The following is a 23,108-nucleotide window of genomic DNA, read 5'->3' on the forward strand; positions in this document are numbered from 1 at the left end:
AGAAATCACTAGCAAGTTTATGAGTGCATTGCAAATCTTGCCTCATGAGTCCTTTTAGTACTCAGAAGCTCTTTAGATAATTTCCACTGGCTCTTCAGGTTCTCTGTCTGTCACATCAGCCATGTGGAGTTCTCCAGACAGAAACTCTTCAACAAGGCGTTCAGGTGTGTCAGAGGAAAAGGTTCTTTACTCCTGATAGAGGTCATAATCCGTGCTATGGAAGCCTTTGCATTGGCACTCATAAACAGATAAAGGTTTGTAATTTTTGTAAGAATCCTGAACTCTATGTCCCCTCTCCCTCCTCCAAAAAGTAAACCTCTAGGAGATAGCTTTAAAACTATCTATTCAAATGCCTTTAAAACCTAAAAGGGCATAAATTGTAATTATATGTGGGGTTTGCAAAGCTTGCAGTGTAAATCGGCATGTGTCTGCATGTATTTTTGCCACCTCTAAAATGGCTTGACCAGTTATCATCAAACTATCTTTCAGTTTAATGATAGTTATAATTTCAAAGTTCCAAGGCAGAATCAATTTGGTTTTAAATGAGAGTTGAATTCAAAACCAGGCATTGAGTAGAAACTTTTGAATTCAAGGTACTGGAAGTTCTTAATAGATTATGTAGCTTGTTTCTATAGCTTATTTGCTCAGTATTTTTAGGGAAAATTTACTGCATTACACTTCCCCTGACGTGCTTTTCTCCATGTTATTGCCACTAACTTCACCACATCTGATTGAAGCATATTTATATAATATTTCTATAATGAATAAAATCTCTCCCCCTAAAATCAATGGTATTATCTCATTTAGGTTTATATAACTCCTCCCCAACCCCCCCACCTGAAATTAAAATTGGGACCCAAAAGGGAGAGGAAAAGAATTCAGCAACTCCTGTCAAAACATTTTGTAAAGTGTTTTTATTTGTCTATAAAGTGAGATGCACAAAGAGAAGGGAAGATGGACTGGCTAATGTTCATGCAGTGTTCTGAAGAAAGTGACTTTAGTTAGCGTGGAAGTGGCTTTAAACGTGGGCCTGAGATGTGCTGAAATTATCTCCTTGCTCATTGGATAGTCAGTTTCTGAGAGAAAAATAGCAGGCAGGAGATCAATGGCATCTCATCTAGCTTGACAGATAAGAGTTATTATTTTCAGGTGAATATAAACATGAGAAGAAACCCTCGAAGCACATCCAGCCCTTCTGTGGCTCTTTGTGACTGTGGTAGCAGTTATGAAAGCCAGTGATTTACTTTTCACTTGTAAATGTATGATAGGAAAACTTAAGAGAGGGAGAGATGAGATTGTGAGTTCAGGAGTTTCTTCCCAGAGTTTGAAATAAACTTCTAGCAGCTGAACAAACTTCTCCTTCAGCCTGGAGAATGAATCTTGAATTTGAAATGCCCAAATCTTTTGCCTTTTAATGCATCATATCCTTTTTATTACTTATACATGTGAGTTGGTCACAAAGGGCTTGGTTCTTACCCTGGTTGTCACTTCTAATAGAGCTGAGTGATTCACTGGTGAAACCAGGGATTATACCATTTTTAGGGTCTTGAACAGAATGTGTCCCAATTTACCTTGTCATTCATCTTCTCATCCAGTGCAGTCCGATAGCTGAAAAGTCACCCTATTAAAGACCTTTATAGTCCTTTTATACACTTCTTTGTTGTTTTCCCATTACAATAATTCTTTGAATTTGTTGTTCCTGCATATTTAGAAGAATTGTGTGTGTTTTCCTGGTGTACATTGGTTTTTGTAGTCCTTGATCTTGCTTTTGGTATTACTAATTTAATACATTCATACCAGTAATTGTTTTCATAAATTCTTCAGGTGAAGCTGACATATCAAATCTGTGCTTTAAAATCTCAAAACTTCATCTGTGCAAACTGGCAAAGCATATGGAAATAGTGTAGACCCTCACCTCCTGTCTGAACTTTGTCCCTGTGGGACAGGTGTGATCTCAGTTCAGATGGTTTTGGTTGGGTTGTCAGATCATGATTTAGCATAGAATTGCAGTTAAGTTATTTTGTATTTGTTGAGTATCTGTGTTGGCAAGTAAATAATGTGGAAATTACATATTTAGGGGCATTTTCAACTTGAATGTTATGTTCAACATAATATCGATATTATATGTGGATGTTAGGCAAAAATTTACCATAACCCTGTATCTTCTGTGCCCTGGAAATCACAACCCCCTTTGCTATTCATAGAAAATCAAAATAATAACAACTGGTTTTCCTTTCTATCTCATGCTTGAGCTTTCTTAGGAAGCATTGAGGCGTTTAAAGACACCCAGGTGGGATTAGTAGTGTCACAAGTCACAGGATTGAGTGAAGAAGGCTGCATACACACAGTCTAAGCAACTTTCACAGCGAGAAAGCTGCATCACAGCTTCACAGCAGGTGTTTGTCACTGCAAGCAAACAATGCACTCCAGACCTCTCTCTGTGCTGTTAAGGGCAGCCACAAATGCCTTTTTTACTGGAAGTTGTAAAATGTTCTTGGATGTACCAGCCTTGACATCTCAGGCTCTGGGTCCTTTTGAACCACCTTCCACTCCATGTGGTTAACTTTTCATGGGAACAGGGCACATATTCAGCATTTTGCCAAGACAGACTCCGAGAAGGCTGCAGGGGTTCTTGAAAATGGTTTATCCTAAGTCTGCACTTTGTCTTGTGGTCTAGTAAGGAAAGAGGCTTGTTTGCATGAATGTTTTCCTAGTTTGGCCAAATATTTCTAGAAGGAAGGACCTGCATCTAAAGTGCATTTTCTGCTTTTGTTTTGAACTCCTTAAATGTGTGATTTTTCAGGAAATGTTTCATTTTTTTCTACAAACATGATAAGATTGACCACTGTATAGTGATGGAACCTCAGTTGCTGAAAACGCAGTTGGTTATAGATTCATGTGCATACTTTGCAGAAATACAAGGAGTTTCACAAGGAGTGTAACCAAGAAGAAGGTTTCACAGAGCCTAATACCAGTGTGGAAAACATACTGTAGTTACCTAGTTGGAATAGAGCCTTTTATGGGGACATTGCAAATAGCATCATATCTTTGGCTGCTTTATCATGCACAATACAATAATATGATCAATGAAAGTTGAAGATTAAATTGTGTGATAGGCCAAACAATCAGAGGGATGGGTTTGGTTTTTGACTAGTAATTAAGATTGTTCTCTTTTTGCAATCGCATTCAAAACAGCTGGCCTTCCCTAGCCAAAAGATGTATCCTCTGAATTGTCAAGCACTAGGAATGGAGCTTTTCCTGTTGCCCTGAGGTTGTGTTTAGGGCTGTGATCCCAAAAGCATGTCTCTGAAGGGTAATTAACAGCACAACTGCAGATAGAAGTTGGCCCCAGGCTGGTACATCCTTATCAGAAGAAAACACATATGGTAGTATGGTATGTAAAGTGTGAGTACTTGTTTACACAGAGAACATCATTCATCTGGTGCAATCAGCCCCCTTTCTAATAAAGAAGATACAACTGAAAATTTTTAATAGTGATATAGTTTAAAGGTAGCAGAGAAATACAAGGGATTAGAGCCTCTTGGAGGATGAATGAAGAGTCTCCCCTTGATAGTGATGTCACTGGTTTATTTCGCATGGTTCAGACACTGCTGTTAATTGGCCACTGTAGTTTATTTGGAATGAAATTTAATTGCTTACCACGTGAGGGTAACACATTTGCATGGAAGAAAATTCTAAATTAGCACAGGAGCAAAACCTAAGAAATGCCAAGGTCCTCCCATTTCTGGTGTTGTGCTTAGTGCCTATCAGAGTTAAGCCTTCCTGCAAAAATATTGCCAGTGGCTGCAGTAAGCCCACCCTTATCAAAATAATCAAAAATGTTATCATCCATTTCCTCAGGTCATCTCATGCTGCTGCAGACTCTCTTTGTTGAGCACATTTCCAAATGGAAGTAACATAAGTTCATTGCTTAAAATGAGGTCATTGCCTCTTCCCACAACAAATGTTAGGCATGGTTAGCATCTTTTTGTTGGGACTCAAGCCAGAATGCATCCTGCTCTGGCACAATGGGAACCTGCTGGGGGTTTCCCTTCACAACAGCTACTGTTAAAGACGGAGTGAAAAACAAAACCCTGCTCCCAATGTGAAAAAAAGACTGGATTTTTAATGTGAAAAACAGGCCACTGTAAGCAAAACACAAAGGAAAGAGAGATGAGCGTAATAAAATACCACCAGTATGGGAAGAGGCCTGTGCATATTAAAAATAATGGCTTTGCACTTTCAAGGGTTCACTCAATAATACAGATTCTCTGTTTTCTTAAGGGACCCTCTCTAGTGCCATGGAAAAAACAGGCCAGAACCTGGACTGACAGTCAGTGAAAATTTGCTAATAGTTTTTATCTTTAGCTATGATAAATAATCTCTTACTTCACTGGAAGCACTTAAGGAAAAAGTGTGAATATGTATTTTCTAGCATGACTCAGCATCAGCATTTTCTGGAGGCTTAAGATAATATCCAAGTGATTTAGGAATTAGTCTTTGCTGTAATATAAATAATTTTAATTCATGTAGCTTTTCCTCAAAACGGGGAAACAGTTCTCAGGTCCCTGTGTACCACAGACTCTTGTATCACAGAATCTTGTGGCAGGACTTGGGGACCACAAAGTAAAGAAGGGTTGGCAAATGGAGTGCTGCTGCCAGCACAGTCCCAGCCTTTTCCTGAGATGTCCCTGGGATGAATGTTGAAAATTAGCTCCAGGCTGGAAAACCTGTTGTGTGCTACAGGCAGCCTGCAGTCTGCAAGCTCATCAGCCTGCTGTACATTAGATATTTCTTTATAGCATTGTATGTTAAAGGGAAATACACGAATCTAAAAGAAACACACATTGCATAAAACCTGCCTTCATTAGCCAGTTGAGTACATTTACGCATTTCTTAAAACTAGAAACAGTCCTTTTTTCTTTCAAGAAAGTGTGGGGAGAGAGGGGAGAAATCATACCATCTGTGAAGAAAAAGCTTAACATTATGCATTCACCAGTACTGGTACTCACATAAATCCACTGTTTATTAAATATTCTCAGAATAGCCATTTCAGATCTAAATGCTGTGCACAGGATCTGAAGTTTGTCTCTCCAAGAATTAAAACACTTGTAAAAATCTTGATTTTTAATTTTAATCTACATATAGAGTTTGAAAAGGTAACAGCCACAGAAGCCCAAGAGGGAGTGGTGAAAGGCTTTGAGGATATAGCTTGACAATAGGGATCCAGTGCAAATGCACGGGAAAGGCTGCAATCTTTGTAGCTGACTGCAAGAGCATCTGAGATTCAGTGCTTTGCTGTGTGTGCCATACCTATTGTTCTCTTGGTATTTGTCCAGACCACGGAGAATCATAAGCCAGTTTTCATATTCATTTCGTATTGTGATTGATTACTAAAAAAATAGGGGTCTGAACTGGCTGCAAGCATCCAAAGTGCTTCTTGGGAATACTGAGGGTAATTAGTGAAGAATAAATGTATTAGGTGTGGTGGGAGAACATCCTATAGAGAGAGTCTGTGTCTATTCTGTCTGTGTGGGGCTCTTATTTTCAGATGCCAGCTAGTGTGGAAGGTGGGAATGGGCATATGAAGAAGAATTGCCCACAGAGCAGGGCACAAGGGTCTCCTGGGCAATGGTTGGGAACCCAAATTCCTTTTCCCCCTACTGTGGTTTTTAAAGCATTTAGTTTAGCAGGTCCTGTATCAGTTTATGACGTGGGCTTCCAAGAATGATGGCAATCCAGATAAGTAATTATTATTACAGTTCTTTGATCTTTAGTATCTTCCACTGATTTGAGCCGAGGGTCTGGTGCTGTTTCTATCTGTAATTTACAGGCTCTAGCCTGTAGTTTGGGACTCTAAGAGGCTCTTTTTTAAACAAAACAGTGCCAATTGCAAGTAACATTTTTCTACTCTACTGAGGTATTAAAAAAAGAAAAAGCACACAAAATTCACTAAATTTAGGCTTAAAATACAAATATAAAGTTGAGAAATTTTGGGTTCAGAAACGTAAGTTTTGGCTTGCTGGTTTTGGTCAATTCCTTGCATTTAGGATGGAGAGTGTTTATTGGTTCTTGTGCTTTTGAAAGTGACATGTCTTAACAAGGGTACTCATGACATTTTGCAAGGTAGAAAAAAGCTTGAAAGTCTCTCCTCTGTCTGAGCAGGTCTGAAGTAATACCTTAGTTATAGGGGAAGTGGAAGCTGGCAATGCTACTTTTAGAGAGGCTGAAACTGCTTTTGGTTTCCAACAAGGTTGTCGCTGTCTCTCTAATGTTACTGCTTGTTTCTGATTATGGTAGAGGTGGAAATGGATGGAGAGACTCACAGAAGCCCCATTGAACTTCTTGCAGGACTGTACACCCTTAGTCTGTTATCCCTCTGTGCAAATCTCAAAGCTCCTGGGCATGGTGGCCCAGAAAGGGAGAGCTAACCCCATCTGAGGGCTTGGAAGCATCAGGCAAGATCAGAAAAAAAAAGTTTTCCCCTCTCACACACGGATGTGTTGCACCTTGTGTGTTAAAGGCAACTCAGGCACTTTCACATATTGGCTCACATCACATTTAGGTAACTGGAAACCAGTAAGGTGGAAACTGGAAGTGCCAACTCAGACCAGCTGAACCAAGGGAGGATTTGGGTTATCCTGGTGTGCTGACCCAGTTGCTGGTGTCATGCCTGCACATGTTGGTGCTGCTTTTCCTGCACAGTGCCCTTGTGCTGGGAGCCTGTCTGAGCACTGAGAGTCCAGGCTGACAGGTGAGCAGGATGTCCTGCACCTCACCAGCCACACTGTTTGGATGGCAGCCTGGCTGCTGGTGTCAGTGGTGTGTCTGGATGCTTTCAGCTGTTTTGGAGTGAATTTTGAGGGATGACTAGCAAAGGAGGACATGCTATTAACTTCAGGGATTTCAGGAGTGGATTTGTGTATCACTTAGCGGCACGTTTGGTTTGAGACATTTTTATATGGCCTCAGGCTGGGACTGTGACCTGAACTTTATCCTTCCTTCGGTTTGTGAGTTCTTCCAAGAGTCGTTAAGTCTTCAGAGCCCTTAGGTCCAAAAGTCATGCCCAAGTCTGTAAAAGATACAGGCACTTCTCTCCCTCCACAGTGAAACTGCAGTTAGCAATTAATGTGATTATCAATTATTTATTGCTCCTTCTGCCTCTCCCCCTCCATTTTTTTGGAGCAAATAGATTAGAATGTGTCTGCAGATGAGCAGCGTTTCTTGTCTGGCATGTATTAATGCATGACATATAATGGCAGAATCTGATTTTCCAGAGCGAGCAGCTCTGGCACAGCCCTTCACCACCCGGGAGCAGCTGTAAACAGCTGATGTTGATTCTGGTCCCCCTGCTGACTGTGCCAAACAGAGATGCCGTTACCCTCTGACAAAAAAGCTCCCTCTGTATTGAGTCCTCCCTCATACCTTTAGTAATGCTGATAAAATGCTGACCTGTTTTTTTACCCCAGTGACTGCTGTTGCTAAGCACTGAGAATATGACCTGTCTCCTGTAATAATCTGCATTGCACAACTCAGATGATCTCCCAAATGAAAGCAGTTCTCAAGGCAGCTTTCCTTCCCCATAGTCTTTACAGCTGATGACTGTGTATTTTGCAGCAGCACCCTGTTTTTCAGAAAGCCTAGCTGAACACCAGTATTTGGGGGGGTGTATTTGGGGGGTGTATTTGGGGGCTGTTCTGTTGGAAGGACATTGCAGAAGCTGGTTTGTAATGATCAGTGTGGCATGCTTGAAGAAGAATGATGGAGAGCAGTGAAGGCTGTAAACTGGTGACTTATCACTGCAAAGTGGAATGTAAAGTGTGCAAAACTTGGGAGAAAATGGGTTTATAAGTAATGGTTTTCTCCTTAGAAGGGAGAACTTGTTTTATTGGAAGTACTGGTAAAATGGTCTTGTAGCTTGTATGAGTACAAGGAGAAAAGCACTACCCACTTATCATTTTGCTATCATCATGCCCGAGATTGCTTCATCCTGCACATTGAGGTGGCTTCTGATGGGCTTGGAGCAATGCTTGAGCACAACATCCAGCTTGAAGTGGCTGTATTGACAGGAGAGGAGAAAACTCTATAGCAAATCCAGAAATTTGGGATTAAAAAAAATAATAATTTTTTGAGCAACAGATAAGTAACTGAGCTTCGGTGTTTTGTATTTCTCTTAGCAGTAACTGCCTTTATTGTTTAGTCTAAAGGTAGTTGTTGCACTCTTTCAAAATGTTAAAACATCTCAATGCACTGGTAGCTGCAATGATATAAGCCTGGGAAGAAATGATCCTGAGAGGAGAAAGAACCCAGACAATTCCTGCTTTACCAGTCTAGAAGATGGCACAAAAAAATACATTGACTGCCCAAGGTGCCAGGAAAAGCTGTGGCATAGATAAAATGAAAGATTGTGTGATTTTTCCCTCTTGAAAGCTAACCCAGTTTGTTACATTTGCTCCAAGGCAGGATCAGCTTTATCTAAACTGTCCTCCATGGATATTTGCATAACGTGTTAAAACTCTCTGGGGATGGGACTTACTGTCAGTGAGTCTATCATGACTTAACCAACATTTCTACTGTCCTTACGTTCAAGCTGAAGTCACCATAAAGTAAATTCACATAGTTATCTTTAATACAAAGTCTGAAAAAAAGGAAAATGCATTTATATAATGGCCCTGTACTTAGAGATTTCTGGCTTCTTCACTGAATGTGGGCAGGCATTGTCAATAAAATGTGCTGTGAAATGAAGGAGAATGGAGAAAATAAAGCAAAATGTTAGCAGACATGAGATTTTAAAATGTGTGCATTTGTAGATCCATGGGTTTTTTAACCAATCCAGTCCTTCAAGGTTGAGTATTTTGAATTTTTTTAAAAAAAATTTCTCAGATTAATTATCAGAGTACTGGTTGGGTCTGTTCAGCTTGGACATTAAAAGTAGTGTGGCACCTTTGCAGAGTGGCATGGTTTCCCTGTAGCCCAGTCCTGAGCTTCCCCATGGCTGTGTGCCACACTGCGTGCCAGATGTGTCCCCGGCCTCTGGCCTTGCGTGTGAGACAGTGCTCCATAATTCATGCTCATGTGTGAAGTCAAGCCTCGTGCTGCCTGGTTGGGATTTGACCCACATTTGATAAAGTGCTTTGGGATTATTTAATGACTAGTTGAGTGGATGTAAAATATGCTGTATCATTTCTTTGCCACCAAAATGTGTTTTTATACTGTGCCATAATTTCTAATTTTTCTCCTTTTTTCTTGTAGTCTGACACAAATGCAAGTTACCTGAGAGCAGCTCGAGCTGGCAACTTGGAAAAGGCTCTTGACTACTTAAAAAATGGAGTGGACATCAACATTTCAAATCAGGTCGAAGAATATTTTGGTCAAATTTTCTGGATAAATACTTTTCTCACCATTTTTCAGATTTCTCATTATATTTGCACTTCATGTCAAAGATAATTTCTATTTTTTTGATGAACCATGTTTACATATCTTATTCAATTAATATTTTTTATTTTTAAACCCTTTACCCAGACACCATTTCACTTGCACTTGGAGAATGTTCCACCTTATCTTTCATTCCATTTGTACTGCATTTGATCATGGAACAGAACACAGAATTTGAGACTCCAGAGCCAGTATATCTTGATTTAATTCTTACTCTGTTCTTATAATCTAGTTTTTGTAAAGTTTACCTAAGTGTAGTTTTTGTAAGCAGTCCTTTCAGTGGGATAGTTATAATTTGTCTCATATGCTTGGTAATCTGGAAAATTTGGTAATCCTTCTAATTGCTTTTCTTTTTTCCCCTCCCTTTCTTTAAATCAGAATGGGTTGAATGCTCTCCATCTCGCTTCCAAAGAAGGGCATGTAGAAGTGGTCTCTGAGCTGATCCAGCGAGGTGCCAGTGTGGATGCAGCCACAAAGGTCAGTCAAGCCTATCTGGTTGTTCCCTTGTTCACACTGCTGGCCTGGGCATGAGGTGTTGGCCAAATGATTACAGACTGCTGCAGCAGTAATTGCCCATTCTCCACTGCTGGTGGGGTGTGTGTGTATGTCTCAATAATTGTTTAATAGAAACAGTTATGTATGATAGTGGATGACAGTAATGTAAGAGTTTGCTAGGGTGGAGATTTACTGAACAAACTGTAGATTCCTGTTCTGGTTTCTGTCCATGCCATGTCTTTAGAATAACACACCCATTAGAAAGTATTCAGCAAGAAATACTATATTCTAAAGTGGAAGATATTCTTGAGTGTATTGTTATGTATTCAAGCTCAGGTTTTGTACTCTTTTCAAATGTGACTATCTCTAATTCCAGAAAGGAAACACTGCATTGCACATAGCATCCCTTGCTGGACAAGCAGAAGTCGTCAAAGTGTTGGTTACAAATCGGGCCAATGTCAATGCACAGTCTCAGGTAAACCCATACGTCTCTGTTTGCTACTACCAACAACTTTGCTGACATTAAAATTGTTTGTCTCTTAGAAACTCTGATATTAGCAAATATATTTGGTAGATCTTACTGTGTTAATGTTGGTACTTGAAAATAGGGTTGGGTAGTCAGTGAGATCAACCTCAGATCTGCCCTAGGAGTGTCCTACGAGCTGCTACTTGTTAGAGCTGGAAGAGACAGCGATAGAACAGGAGAGTGGGAGAGAACATGTTCAAAGGGATCCTGTTTCACATAATTCACTGTCTCAAGCTTAGTTGAGCCCATCCCCTTTCCTTGCACAAGGAGGTACTGCAGGCACATGCAGAGTTTGTAAGTCTGGTTCTAGTCCTTTGAAGAAATGTTTAGGTCAGTTATAGAGAATTTGAAATGAGAGAAAACAGCACTGATGCTACAAGCAAAGCAGTAAAACGAAACAGAAAAACTCTGGCTCAAAAAATGCATAAACTACAGATTGCTGAAAGTCATGTGGTTCTGCCAGTGATGTCCTGCATGCCACCCCAATCCTACTCACTCTGCTCAGGGGCTGGCAGGCAGTGTCAGAGAAGAGCAAGTCTTCTCATCTGGCCCAGGATTACAATTTTTCTGTATTATAAAGATGTGGGCATGAAAATAAATGTTTGTTTTAAAAATTACATTTTAAAGAAGGAGGGTGAAGTTTTTTATTGAACTTTCAAATAATAGGAACAAAATGCTTAACAGGATGGATTTCAAGAATGTTAGTTATTTGTGGTCTGTAGTTCATGGTTTTTTCCACCTGAACAAAAGCAATAAATTACTCAGTTCTTCTTTCTTACTCCTTTATACTAGTTTGATACAGCACTATTTGGTTCCAGGAACCATATAACTTAAATTTAAAGAGAAAAACAACATTAAAGATTTTTAGGTAAAGTCTCCCATTGCTGTTAAGAAGTAAAACAGAGCAGAAATATTTGCCATGGCTTTCCTGTTAAAGAAATTAAGATGGGATTGATAAGATTTTTTCCGCTTGTGTTTGAGAATTTGTGTATTCGGCCTGAAACTAAAAATAATCTGAGATTGTAAACATCTTATATAACTGCATTGTCCATACACCCTAAGGTTTTGCCACATGTTACTCTTACTTTGCTAACATACCAGAATTAAAGATTTATTTCTCCCCCACCCCATTGTGGAGGCCTTTGATGCCATTACTTGGAGCACCCATGTAACACATCTATTGACCATTCCACATCAATACCAGGCAGTGAGACACCCCAGCCAGGATTCAGCTTTTGAGGAGGTCCCGGGTACTTTCTGTTACCAAACTGCCCTGGACCAGCTTGGTCTGTGGTACTGAGCTTCACTTGAGCTTTGCCTCCTCTTTCCTTGAAGGTAACAGCTCTTCCATGCTTACGGTCCCAGGTTTAGGCCTTCTTTAACCAAAATCTTCCTGTCTGTTAAAAAGCAAAAAAACAAGCCATAAATTTGTGCTGGGGCTGAATTTTACCTCTTCTAAGGGCTATTTATTACTGTTCAAGACAAAATTGTTTTTCAGATTTGTGGCTGTCAATTCCAGCCCTTTTTTAAAGAGAGAAGTAAATGTAAAGTATGGGGTGGAAAGATATTTAAAACCCTACAAAAACTTACCCTAGGAGAAAAGGTTCTGCTCTGCCTCCAAATGCTAATTATATTTGGTTTTGAGAATTTTTGCTTATTAATTATTTCATTAAATTAAAAATTAGGTAGTGCTTCCAGCTTCCTTTCTAATTGCAAGTGTTTGAAACTAAAAAATTAATCTTTGTTTCCAGCTGAGTTAGTAAATAGATATAGAATATGCCATGAAAAGACAGGGATAGATACCAAACTGCTGTTCACTGTAATAACTTGTAGTCTGACATATGAGGTACATTAGCAAGTGCTTCCTAGCTTCTCTGTTTTTTAATTAAGTAGAATTTTGACTGCATAGTAACTGAGCTGTTGAACCTCTCTTCTGGACAATGCATTAACATGTATCTAATTTTGGGCTTGGGTCCTGTGAGCCCTTCAGTGCCTGCTTTGTGCTTGTAGCGGTGTTTTCCTGAATAGAGACCAAAATATCAAAATCCTGGAACAGCAGCAGGCCCTGCTGCCTGTGCAGGCCTTGTAAACATGTGGCTTCACAGCTGCTTGGTGCCTTGCTGGTGGTAAAGCTCCTCTTGGATCAAACATGTGTTTCCTCTCCAACTGTCCTTTGTTGTGACCTCCTCTTTGTTCCCGCTGCCAGCTTGGCCGCGTGCTTGGCCTCAGGTCACCTGTGCTCTCCTGTGCTCGGTGCTGGACATGTGCCCTGCCCCTCTGCCCCGCTGCTGTGGCAGTCAGGTGTCTCTCAGCTGTTCCACTCTGGCTGCTACAGCTCAGCCCAATTTCCCTGCCATAGGTCTGAGGCTGTGGTCTCCCTCCACATATCTCCAGGGCCCAGAATGTTGATGTTTTTCCTTTGATGTAAACATATGGCCAAACTCCTCTGAGTTCATCTGTTTTCAGCCCCGTTGGTTTTCTGCAAAATCTAGGTCAATGTCCTGTGCAACTGTAGGAGAGATTTCAGAAATTCTTAGAAAAAAAGGTAAAAAATACATTGCCTTAATATTAATTCTGAAAAATTCAATTTCTGACAGGCTGTGACCTGTTTACGGTTCAGGCAAAGACAAAAACATTGACTGTAGGAGAAAGACATTCGCCAAAGAATGAGTTAAACTCTGCAGCCTCTAAGACTTGTATTGCATCGATTGAAATCAGTCACTTAAGCATAATTTGAGAGATGCACTAATGTGGTTGGAAACACTGATTAGCCTCTGTCTCAAACTGAGAACCAATGATCCTCACAACTCCTGGTGCCTAAAATATGAAGTAGCCCATAAGGCAGCTCTTTCAGGAGATGGAAGGCAGAAGTAGCTGGCACAAGTGAAAGAGAAGTCAAAGCTAATGGAAAGAAGAGAAAAAAATGTCATTTACTCCGAAGAGTCACTGTGCTTGCTTTTGCCACACACTTGTATTGTATTTCCCTGTCCCGTTCTGCATTTCCAGTGCTGTGGCTGTATTTATCAGGAATTGCCACCAAATCATCTGTCCAGATTGATTTTTAGTTTAGCTTCACAAGAGATGTGAAAGGAATTGTTCTCACTTAACTGTGGGAATTGTATCTGGTCAGCTGAAAGATTCTTCTGTGTCTGTTTAAATAGTATTTACTATTCTCCCTTATCCCATCTTCACTTAAGCCAGTGTAGATCATGCCATTAACTCACCTGTGAGCAAACAGTTTTTTTGCTTTTCACCTGATCTTCCCTCATTTGGCAGATCTGTTTTATGTATAAAACGTTTGTGGGGTGTTTACACTCTTGTTTTCATATTTCAGAATGGCTTCACTCCATTGTATATGGCAGCCCAAGAAAACCACCTGGAGGTTGTTAAGTTTCTTCTTGACAATGGTGCCAGTCAAAGCCTTGCCACAGAGGTAAAAGTTTGAATTTGACACTTTATGAACAAAGCAAAATGTGTTTCAGCAGTGATTTCTGCCAGCTTATATCAAACCAGTCTTTTAAATGCAGAATTAAAGAGGAATAAAAAGCTGTCTCTGTGAAGTGTGCTAATGAATAGAGTTATGGGTTTTTCAGCAATTTAAACTCTCACCATTTATAAAATTTTAAAAAATTACTTTAACTAGAGACAGTTCTAAATATGGATGTGTACTTAGTCATAACTGCTAATCTTTCAGGTTAAGTGCTCACAGAGGGAAGCCGTGTATATAATATAAAAGTTCTCTGTGCTTCTATTAAAAATAGTGAGTAATGAGAAGGGTGGCAACCATGAGGCAAGAACAACTGCTCACCTGGGCTTTGGACTGGCCCTGGGATATCAGAGAAAACCCAGGGCTGACTGGGACATTTCCTGAACTGCTTCATTACCACATTGGTTCTCACCCTGTTACCCCACCTGGTGCTGCAGTGAGAATTTCAAGCTGATATGAAGATGCAGGATCCATCCTTGAAGGTGTTCTGTGATCTTTCTAGAACACTTTGTATTTATTTCTTTAAAGAACATTTCTAACTCAAATACAAAATTAATTCTAACTCAAATAAGACAACTTGTGAGGAAAATAAATAACTTGTATATTAATAGTTGTAAATATATGGCATTGAGAAATGCACTGAATCTGGTGAATTTTCAGTTGTCTTATTACCAAGATTTTGGTACCAAAATATAGAAAAGTACTTCAGTATGTGCTGTCTTTAATAATTATTGAATTCTAATTGGTCTACCAGTACTGTTTCCATGAAGGAGATACTGCTTATTTGAAAAAGGCCTAGTTTTTGAGAAATATTAAATGCACAATTAATTTATTGTCACTATACCTCATAGTATCACTGTGTAATGATGTAGAAAATAAATCTTATTCCTTATTCCACTTGGAAAAATGAATCGCTAATGGATCAAAACAGTGTTTCCAAAATCACTAAATGTTAGTTATAACCAGAAGTGTTCATCAGAACCACTTTCTGTAAATGCTTAAGGATATCAAAGTCAAGAAATACCAAAATGAAATACTTTACATCTGGGAAATAATTTGAAAATTAGTTTTCCTAGCACAGTTTTCTGTTTCCTTGTAAAAACTTGGAAAGAAAGAAGACCTGGAACTCCTAGAGATGTACAATAGGTTCTGAATTCTGAAAAAACTCTTGCCACTGTATGATTTTCTGAAAAGAAATTTTTTAAAAATTTTGAAGAGGTACTTGGTTTTTTTTGTTTGGTGTTGATTTCCCTTGAGCACTGTATGTCAGTTTAGGTTGAGAGTTTTCCATTTCAGCTTGATGATAAGGTGCAATCTAATTTTATCCATGAAGAATTCCTTTGAAGATAGCAGACTACAAAACAGTGGCACTTTTGTTGCTTTCCTTGTTTGAGATAGTTGCTTATAGGCTCTTTCTTATTTTCTCTTCGTCCGAGTTTTCTTACAAATACGATTTCTCTTTATTATTCTAAGAACAAAAACTTTCGTAACTAAAGGATTTCCACTTAGCTAAATATTCTTTAAAAGTTACTATTTAATCATGGTGTTTTAATCTAATTAAAGGAAAATAGTTGGTTCTATTTCCCTACCAGAAAATATGTTGTGGGTGTCTACACCAATTTTCTATGAAGTGGTTGAATTTTTTGATGTGTAAATAGAGGAAGAAGCCAAGGTCTCCAGGGTTTCTCCAGGCAAGAGCCCCCATTTCTGCATGTACAGTAGAGTAATATTGCCAGAGGCCTCTTGCAGGGGTGCTCAGGAAGGTTTTTTAGCCCTCAGGGCTGCAGAGCATTTTTCACATCCCGTGCCCCTGTGGCTGTTTCACCCCAGGACTGCAGCCCAGTGCCCTGCCCTTGCTTCTGGAGGATTGGGAGCTGCAGGCAGCAGGGAAACCTGGTTAAATGAGCACAAAACTCCTCGGGGGGCGGGGAGGGTGTGGTGGAAATTGCTTGTTGGGACCCAGGAAGTTCAGTAATTTTCTTGGATTTTCTTCCCCTCAAAAATTTTGAAAAAGCTCTCTCTTTCAGGACCCCTCCTGTTTCTCATCCTAGATTGAGGTGTTCTCTGCTAGAGAGGGAAATTCCATATTGAAAACATTACTTTTCACAACAGAAGTAAAAAAGTTAGCACTTCAGCTCTGCACTGTTGACATAGAATGAGGATCTACCTTTTTCTCTGTCATTACTGCACTTTTATTTCACAGTTACATGGTTTCACTATGATAGCAGTAGTTGAAAAGGGAAAGAACATGTTTGCTTGCTAAACTGCAATACAAACTTTGGATATATTCATCAGGAGACAAATTGAATAAATAAATATCCCAAGTAGTTTGCCTTTGTAATTTTTTGAGTGATTTATGGGTGTTATCTTGGACAAAGCTAGATGTGCTGGGTTGCAATGACAGATGTTTGGGATGGAGCAGGATGTAAATGACAACTCCTCCATTTTTTACTTTTCTAAGAATCCATAAGATAAAATTTAAATTGAAACATAAAATTATAAATCCCAGGCTGTACTTTTTATGTGTTTGAGGAATCTGCTCTAAAATCTGTTAAATAAAAACCTTCTGTTTTTCAGGTTTTTTTATTCTCCACCAATTTGGTTATTAGCAAATCTGAAAGGAAATAACTTCTTTTTATAAGAGGATTGTCTATCAAATTATATAAATTTTCATAAATGGAAATTGTAGTAGAACATCACTACATTAGGAGAATGTGGTATTCTTGATCAATTATTGTATTTTAAATCCACATATAAAATATTTTAGAGGGTAGAGCTCAAGTGTTTTGTTTGTTTTGGTTTGTTTAGTTGTTTGGGTTTGTTTTAAATAATCATAAAAATGTAGATTATAATCTGAAAGGAATGGATGATAATTTACTTTTGAGACATCATTAGCAATTGTAATTTTAGTATTCCAGCTTTTTATACCTTTTTATATAATTAAGCGCTTACATAAATAAGTATCTGTATAATTAACTGTAAATTTGTCATTTCATTCTTTTTTTTTCCTTAAGTCTCAGTCATTTGTGTCTTACAATTTTATGTTGTGTCTGGAGTGCCAGAAAGGTGTTTAGAGTATTTGGAACCTTGTTCACCAGCATTGTATTCCAATTTTAGGGTCATTGCAGGGTACTTTTGACTTGCTGTATTACACTTGGTTGAATTTGCACCAGCTCTGTTCGTAGCACTGGGATCTCTTTGCTTCCCCTTCCCACCCTGTGGAAGGTTTGGAACATGCGTTGATGGTGCCTGTTGTGTGTTGCAGGATGGTTTCACACCTTTGGCAGTGGCTTTGCAGCAAGGCCATGACCAGGTGGTTTCCCTGCTGCTGGAAAATGACACAAAGGGGAAAGTCCGCCTTCCTGCCCTTCACATAGCAGCTCGCAAGGATGACACAAAGGCAGCGGCTCTGCTCCTGCAGAATGACCACAATGCTGACGTGGAGTCAAAGGTCAGTTGGGAAAAACTAGAAGGTTTGATGCTATCAGGTGCTGACAACATCCAGGGGAGATATCTCTCGGTGTACTTTTTTGCTGTGGTTACACAGAATTTCTCCTCTAACACCTGATAAAGAATAACGTTTGATTTGCCTCCTTTTCCTCTTTCTCCCCCATGCCCTTTCTGTTTAAATCAAGGTTAATTTATCTTGTAGAAACGTTGCAAATGAAAAATAGTAAACAAAATATTATTTGAATTATTCTCTTGGATATTAAAGCCCCTCCTGAAAGCAGTGGTGAGCTGTAGGTACTGTACAGTTAAGTCATTTGATCAGTTGTCTGTGCAATTGCTACTTGGAGAACTTTGGTAAACATGTAACAATTAGCACTCGAAGTACTCGCTCATTCGGCTTCCACCCTGTGGAGCTTCCAGTGTGTGCTGGGTGTGCTGCTGTCCGAGCTGCCATGCCACACAGCCATCATGAAGCTTTCTGCATCCATGTCACCAGTGGTGGACTAACCGTTCATTTTTTCCCCCTCTTTGCTTCCAAATGTGTTAACCTAGATGATGGTGAATAGAACAACAGAGGTATATATAAATATATATATGCATCATCACTTCTCCATGACTTAGTGCTGCTGCATCATTTCTCCCTCCTGTCTGCATCGCATATTATAGGATAGACACCTGCTTTAGATGAAATGAAGTAGCATGTGCTAGAGAAGACTGTAGTTGAGAGACCAGGGCTTTCTGCAGCTGAAACTAGGGTTTAAAAGTAAGAGTGAAGCACTCTTGGGAACTAACTGCCATCATAAAAGGGCCAGATTACGTGAGATGGAGTTTCCAGGGATTCTCATGGAGCATATGTTTATCAGATGTTTTAAGAGCTGCAGACAACCCTGTTATGTTGTGCATCCAGGTCTGATTCTAGGCTTCTGCATGACACTTACCTTGATGGTGTCAGCAAATAGAATGATCTGAGAGTGGTTTTATAGCTGCAAAACTCCCAAAGCAAGGCAGTGGCAGCTAGCATGGCTTGCTAAAAATTTAGAAATGCATCTAGTTCCCATAAGGTTTCATACTTTGCAGGACTGATGGAATTGCTGCATGTTTTAGCATTATTTTAAAAGGAAGTAAAACTACTTAAATATGAAAATCAGTTGCTGAAGTAATTTTATCAGTAAAACATCTTTTAATTAGGGTGGTAACTCGTGGTGTCTGAACGTAACCCAGCGTGATTGCCCACAGTGGGAAACTGATCTTTATGGTGCTAACCCTTGGAAAAAAAACCAAACATATTAATAATTTAAAGAAGTCTTTGATGTTATTTTCATTTGCATCTACTTAGAATTTATAAAAATCAGTTAGCAAATATCATTAAATGACTTGTATTTGAACTTCTGCAAAGAATCTCTAAAAGATTTAACTTGCAAGATTGACATAATACCAATAACTCTATATTTATAGTTAGAAGCTTATAGAAGTCAGATCATTGCTTTAAACTCAAATGTTTTGCTGCTGTTTTCCTGGAATAACTGAAAGTTTTATTCAACTTCTTTTTTTCTAGAATAATTATGTTAATTTTTTTCCCTCCTGCATAGCAATGTGATTTTTATTTAGATTCTCTGAGATACTATAAATAAACATAAGTGAGTGAAAACTAGTACAGAATTGGAGTGGTGACTTACAGCAGGCTCCTATTGCTAGTTTTTGTCAGTGATGTGCCACAAATTGTGGAGTACTACTGTGATATTTTTTAAAAAGTATCTATTGGTTGTGTTTTGTTTTGTATTTTTGCAGAGTGGGTTCACTCCCCTCCACATAGCTGCTCACTATGGAAATATCAATGTAGCCACATTGCTGTTAAATCGGGGTGCTGCTGTGGACTTCACTGCAAGGGTAAGTCAGTTATGCTTAATTTACTTTGTCACTGTGTGGCAACACCTTTTGCACAGAGGTGTGAGAGGCACATCTCTCTCACCAGCCAAGGGGCCCAACCTGGCTGAACTGGTTCTGTTACCATCTGGTGCAAAGGGACTTTCCCTGGGCTGCTGAACTGAGCCTGAGCTCGAGACCTCATCTACCAAATCTTCTATTTTCATCAAAAGGAGCTGCTATTTTCATCTGCCTTGCAAAAGGTGGGCTGGGATCCAGTGACACAAATGCTTCCACCTGTAGCTGTAATATATGGCGGGAGTGATGTGTCCCTGCTGAATTCTCCTCACCATACAGTTGCTTCAGTGAACATCAGGTGTAGTGGTGAATAAAGCATCTGTGCTTTCACTGCATGCATGAGAGCTAGGTGATTCATAAAGGAAATCTGGGAAACTGGATGGGTAGAAATGAAACAAGACCTAGAAGTGGAGTCCATAGTGTAAGCAGAAGAAAGACAGGAAACAGTAGAGGAAAGTTAGAGTTGGAAGAACAGAGTTAAAACCCAAACATATGGATAAGGGTACAATATGAAGAGCAAGGAAAGATGGTGGTGCCAGGCAAGAGACCAAATAAATAAATAAACCCCAAAATCAAACTGAGGCTGTGCAAGGCTTTGGCTCACCAAACCTTACCCAAACAAAGCCAGGGAAGAGATGTGGTAGTGATCCAGGACAATAGAGAGATAAAATCAAGGGAACAAGAGGCATTCAAAGTGAAAGCAAATGCTGACATAAGAGTAAATAGGCATAAATTGGCCATGAATAAGTGTTGTCTAGAAATGTAGATATTTTATTAAATCTTAGTAATTAATGTTATTTAATTAATAATTGCTAAATAATGAATGTTAAATATAACTAATGAGATTCTAGAACAATCTTTCAATTAAATTAGAAAAAGTAAAAAAAAAATCTAAATTCAAGATTATATTTATGAGGGGAATTATGTCACATGGATAATCCAGCAGCTCCTCTTCTGAGATTTTGATCATGTGTTATGTTTATTGCTTTTGCAAGAGGAAAAGTACTACAATACTGCTTAAAGCATTTGCACAAAGGGAAAAGTGAATTTGCAGTATTCTACTTTAGATAGTTTGTACAGCTGAAAACTTGAATGCTTCTGTAGTTAAGGCACGTATTTACATGCAGCAAAGTTTTTATGACAAGCATTGCAAACCCATTGCTTTGCTTTCACTGATAACATTGACCTCTGATTTCCAAGTTGTTTAACTGACCCAATTAGAGCATTAAGGCATTTCATACCATCCTAAGGTTTGGCACTGCATATTTGATAAGCCCTAATCACAGAAGCAAGGAAGACAAATGGAGTCTTGGGTCAACTCTTTCCCACTCAGAAACAAGATTAGGGATTAGCAATGCCACTACAATAGCAATTAGCAGCATTTAGTACCAGTGCACTAAATAGCATCTGCCTATACTTGTTTTGATAAAATAATAAATCTTAGGCTTCAGCAGCTCTGTTTTGGATTAAGGACACTTGTGGAGAGCACATCCAGAGTAATAAGGCCATTCTTGCCTCCTCTTCAAGATCTGGACATTCTAAATTCTGCTTCCATTAGTTGTCATCATCAGAGGGAGACAGAGTTCTGGGATAGCTGGGGAAGTGCAGATGCAGTGACATCAGCCTGAAGGAGCAGTGGGTTGAGACTGTGACTCAGGGAGCACTGAGCACTTTCAGAGAGCACTGAGCACTTGTTTGTGCTTATGATACAATGTGGGGGCATCCAGAGAGAGCTCATCTCCACTCCATGGCAGTTGCAAATCTAGATAAAGTTGTTGTGACAGAAAGAATTGTAGCATAAATAACAGTAATATGGAGTTGAATTTTTTTCTTTAGTGCTTATCAGGCTGCAGGGGAAGAAAGCACTGCACAGAAGGATGGGTTAGGTTCTGGTAGAGCAGTGAATTTGTAGGCTAACAGAGCGCATGCAATTATTAATGCCAAGTAGTGGAGCCCTTGATTGATCCTTGATTACCCAAATTGCAAAACAGGTACTGAAAATGACCCACAGGTACAGCCTGCTCATTGCCACTTCATTGCTGCTTGTTTTAATTTCTGTAAACGTTATCCACAGTCTGCTGTCTTCCCTCTGCAGGCAAGGCCCTTATTTGAGTTGCTGACATTGTGAGATGAGCAACAGAGCAAAGATATGGAAGGGTTGTAACCCAAATAAAATATTACCATATGTACTGTAGTTTTCAAAAGTGAAAAGAGCAAACTTTTAAGATGGGGTGTCAAATGCACTTTGTGCATTTTTCCTTTGTTTTTATTAAATAAATATAAATTAATACTACTTGTCTTGCTCTCAGTTTATGTTCAAACTCTTCAGGAAAGTACTAATTCTGGGGAGAGGTTTGAACAAGAGGAGAGGATTATGGTAACAAAAGAAGCTTGTGTGAACAGGGTAATGTGAAGACACGTGTGAGGGCAGGACACGTGACAAATCTGTCAGCATCAGTGTAGTCAGGGTGGGGAAAGGTGGAGGAATGTGAATGGATGTGCAGGATGAAGGCAGGGCTCTAAGGCTAAGGGCAACTGTGGTGAAATGAAGAGCTGGTGAAAGGACATAAGAAAAAGGAGGGCAAGTCTGTGGCAAAGGAGATCTCCTCAGCTGCTGTTCTCAGTGTGTTTCCAAGAGGCCTGAGGGAAGAAAGAGGTTCCAGCAGCGAAGGCAAGGAAAGAGATGAGCTTGCTGATGGCTCTCAGTGTGTGGGCAGGAGGTGAGCAGTGCTGCTGTACTGTAAGTAAATTATGTACCCAGTGATATTCAGTAGCAGCTGCTCCCTCAGCCCCACCGGCACACACCTGCCTGCCTCTCAGCTGTCACATATTCCCTTGGTCCTTTCTTTCACCGCAACTAGGAGACAGGCACAGCTCCAGGAGCTCTTACAGGTGTCAAAGGGCCTGCCAGCCTGTGTATACCTGCTGACTGCAGAGTCTGGGGGGTTGGAAATGGACCTACTTTTACAGGTTTGCACTCCTGCAGACGAGTGACTGACGTCATGCCAGCTCTTCCTTTGAGCTGTATTAGCACTTCTGCGTCTGTGCTTTCTTTTCTTGCTTTGCTGCAAGTGCAGGGAAGGTGGCAAAGCAAACTCCCCATTGGAATGGATGGAAATAATTTCAGTAAATCAGATTGTGATGCCCTTTATTCCACCTATAAACAAGGAGGCAACTCTGAGAGCCATCCTAATCTCATTCTAAGTGAAACAAAATCTCCTTATTCAGCTGGATGTTTGCCATTTTGGAACAAAGGAAAAACAATCATTCCAAATTGCTTGACTTCTTGGGCTCAAACTTAACAGAAAACCTGTCACAATTACTGGCAGAGTATGCATTGCAGAGTAACAGGCATTTTATGACTACTCATCATCCTTTTTCTGTAGTTCATTATAATGTGTCCAGCTTCTCCAAAATACTTCAAATACTTCATTACATCACCATATTTCCCTCTTGCTTAAATGGGAGACAATCACACAGAAACTAAAGAAGTGGAGGAGGAGGCTAAAGGGTAACTGAGGTTGAAGTCAGCCTTCTTTCCTTAGCCAGATTAACACTTTAAAGCAGTCACTACTTGGGCTTTGAAAGATTGCAACAGCTCCAGGCACCATTCTCTTAGCTGACAGTGCCACTTGACGTTGGAGAAGTGTGATGAATCCTAGTTACAAACTGAAAGTTAGCCGGATACCTTTCAGTGAATGTATTTTATCAATTTTTTCAACAGGAAAAACTAATTCCTATCATTTTAAAACTATTGTTTATCAGCTACTTGTG

At 39.6% G+C, this 23,108-nt stretch overlaps 1 protein-coding gene across 22 annotated transcripts in view; it reads left to right on the forward strand.

The window, feature by feature from the left end:
- The window catches only part of ANK3 (ankyrin 3), a 354,155-nt gene that overhangs the window by 204,491 nt on the left and 126,556 nt on the right, over nucleotides 1-23,108 (forward strand). For all 22 annotated transcript variants that reach the window (XM_088060035.1, XM_088060039.1, XM_088060034.1 and 19 more), the window contains 6 exons: nucleotides 9,253-9,354; nucleotides 9,814-9,912; nucleotides 10,307-10,405; nucleotides 13,791-13,889; nucleotides 17,209-17,394; nucleotides 19,182-19,280. In XM_088060035.1, coding sequence (XP_087916161.1) covers nucleotides 9,253-9,354; nucleotides 9,814-9,912; nucleotides 10,307-10,405; nucleotides 13,791-13,889; nucleotides 17,209-17,394; nucleotides 19,182-19,280 — 684 coding nt within the window. The remainder of the gene's footprint in view (nucleotides 1-9,252; nucleotides 9,355-9,813; nucleotides 9,913-10,306; nucleotides 10,406-13,790; nucleotides 13,890-17,208; nucleotides 17,395-19,181; nucleotides 19,281-23,108) is intronic.

The sequence above is a fragment of the Pseudopodoces humilis genome, chromosome 9 (genome assembly GCF_049639895.1).
Source record: "Pseudopodoces humilis isolate 2021_Gansu_Grassland_sample_001 chromosome 9, ASM4963989v1, whole genome shotgun sequence".
NCBI classification, from domain to species: Eukaryota; Metazoa; Chordata; class Aves; order Passeriformes; family Paridae; genus Pseudopodoces; species Pseudopodoces humilis.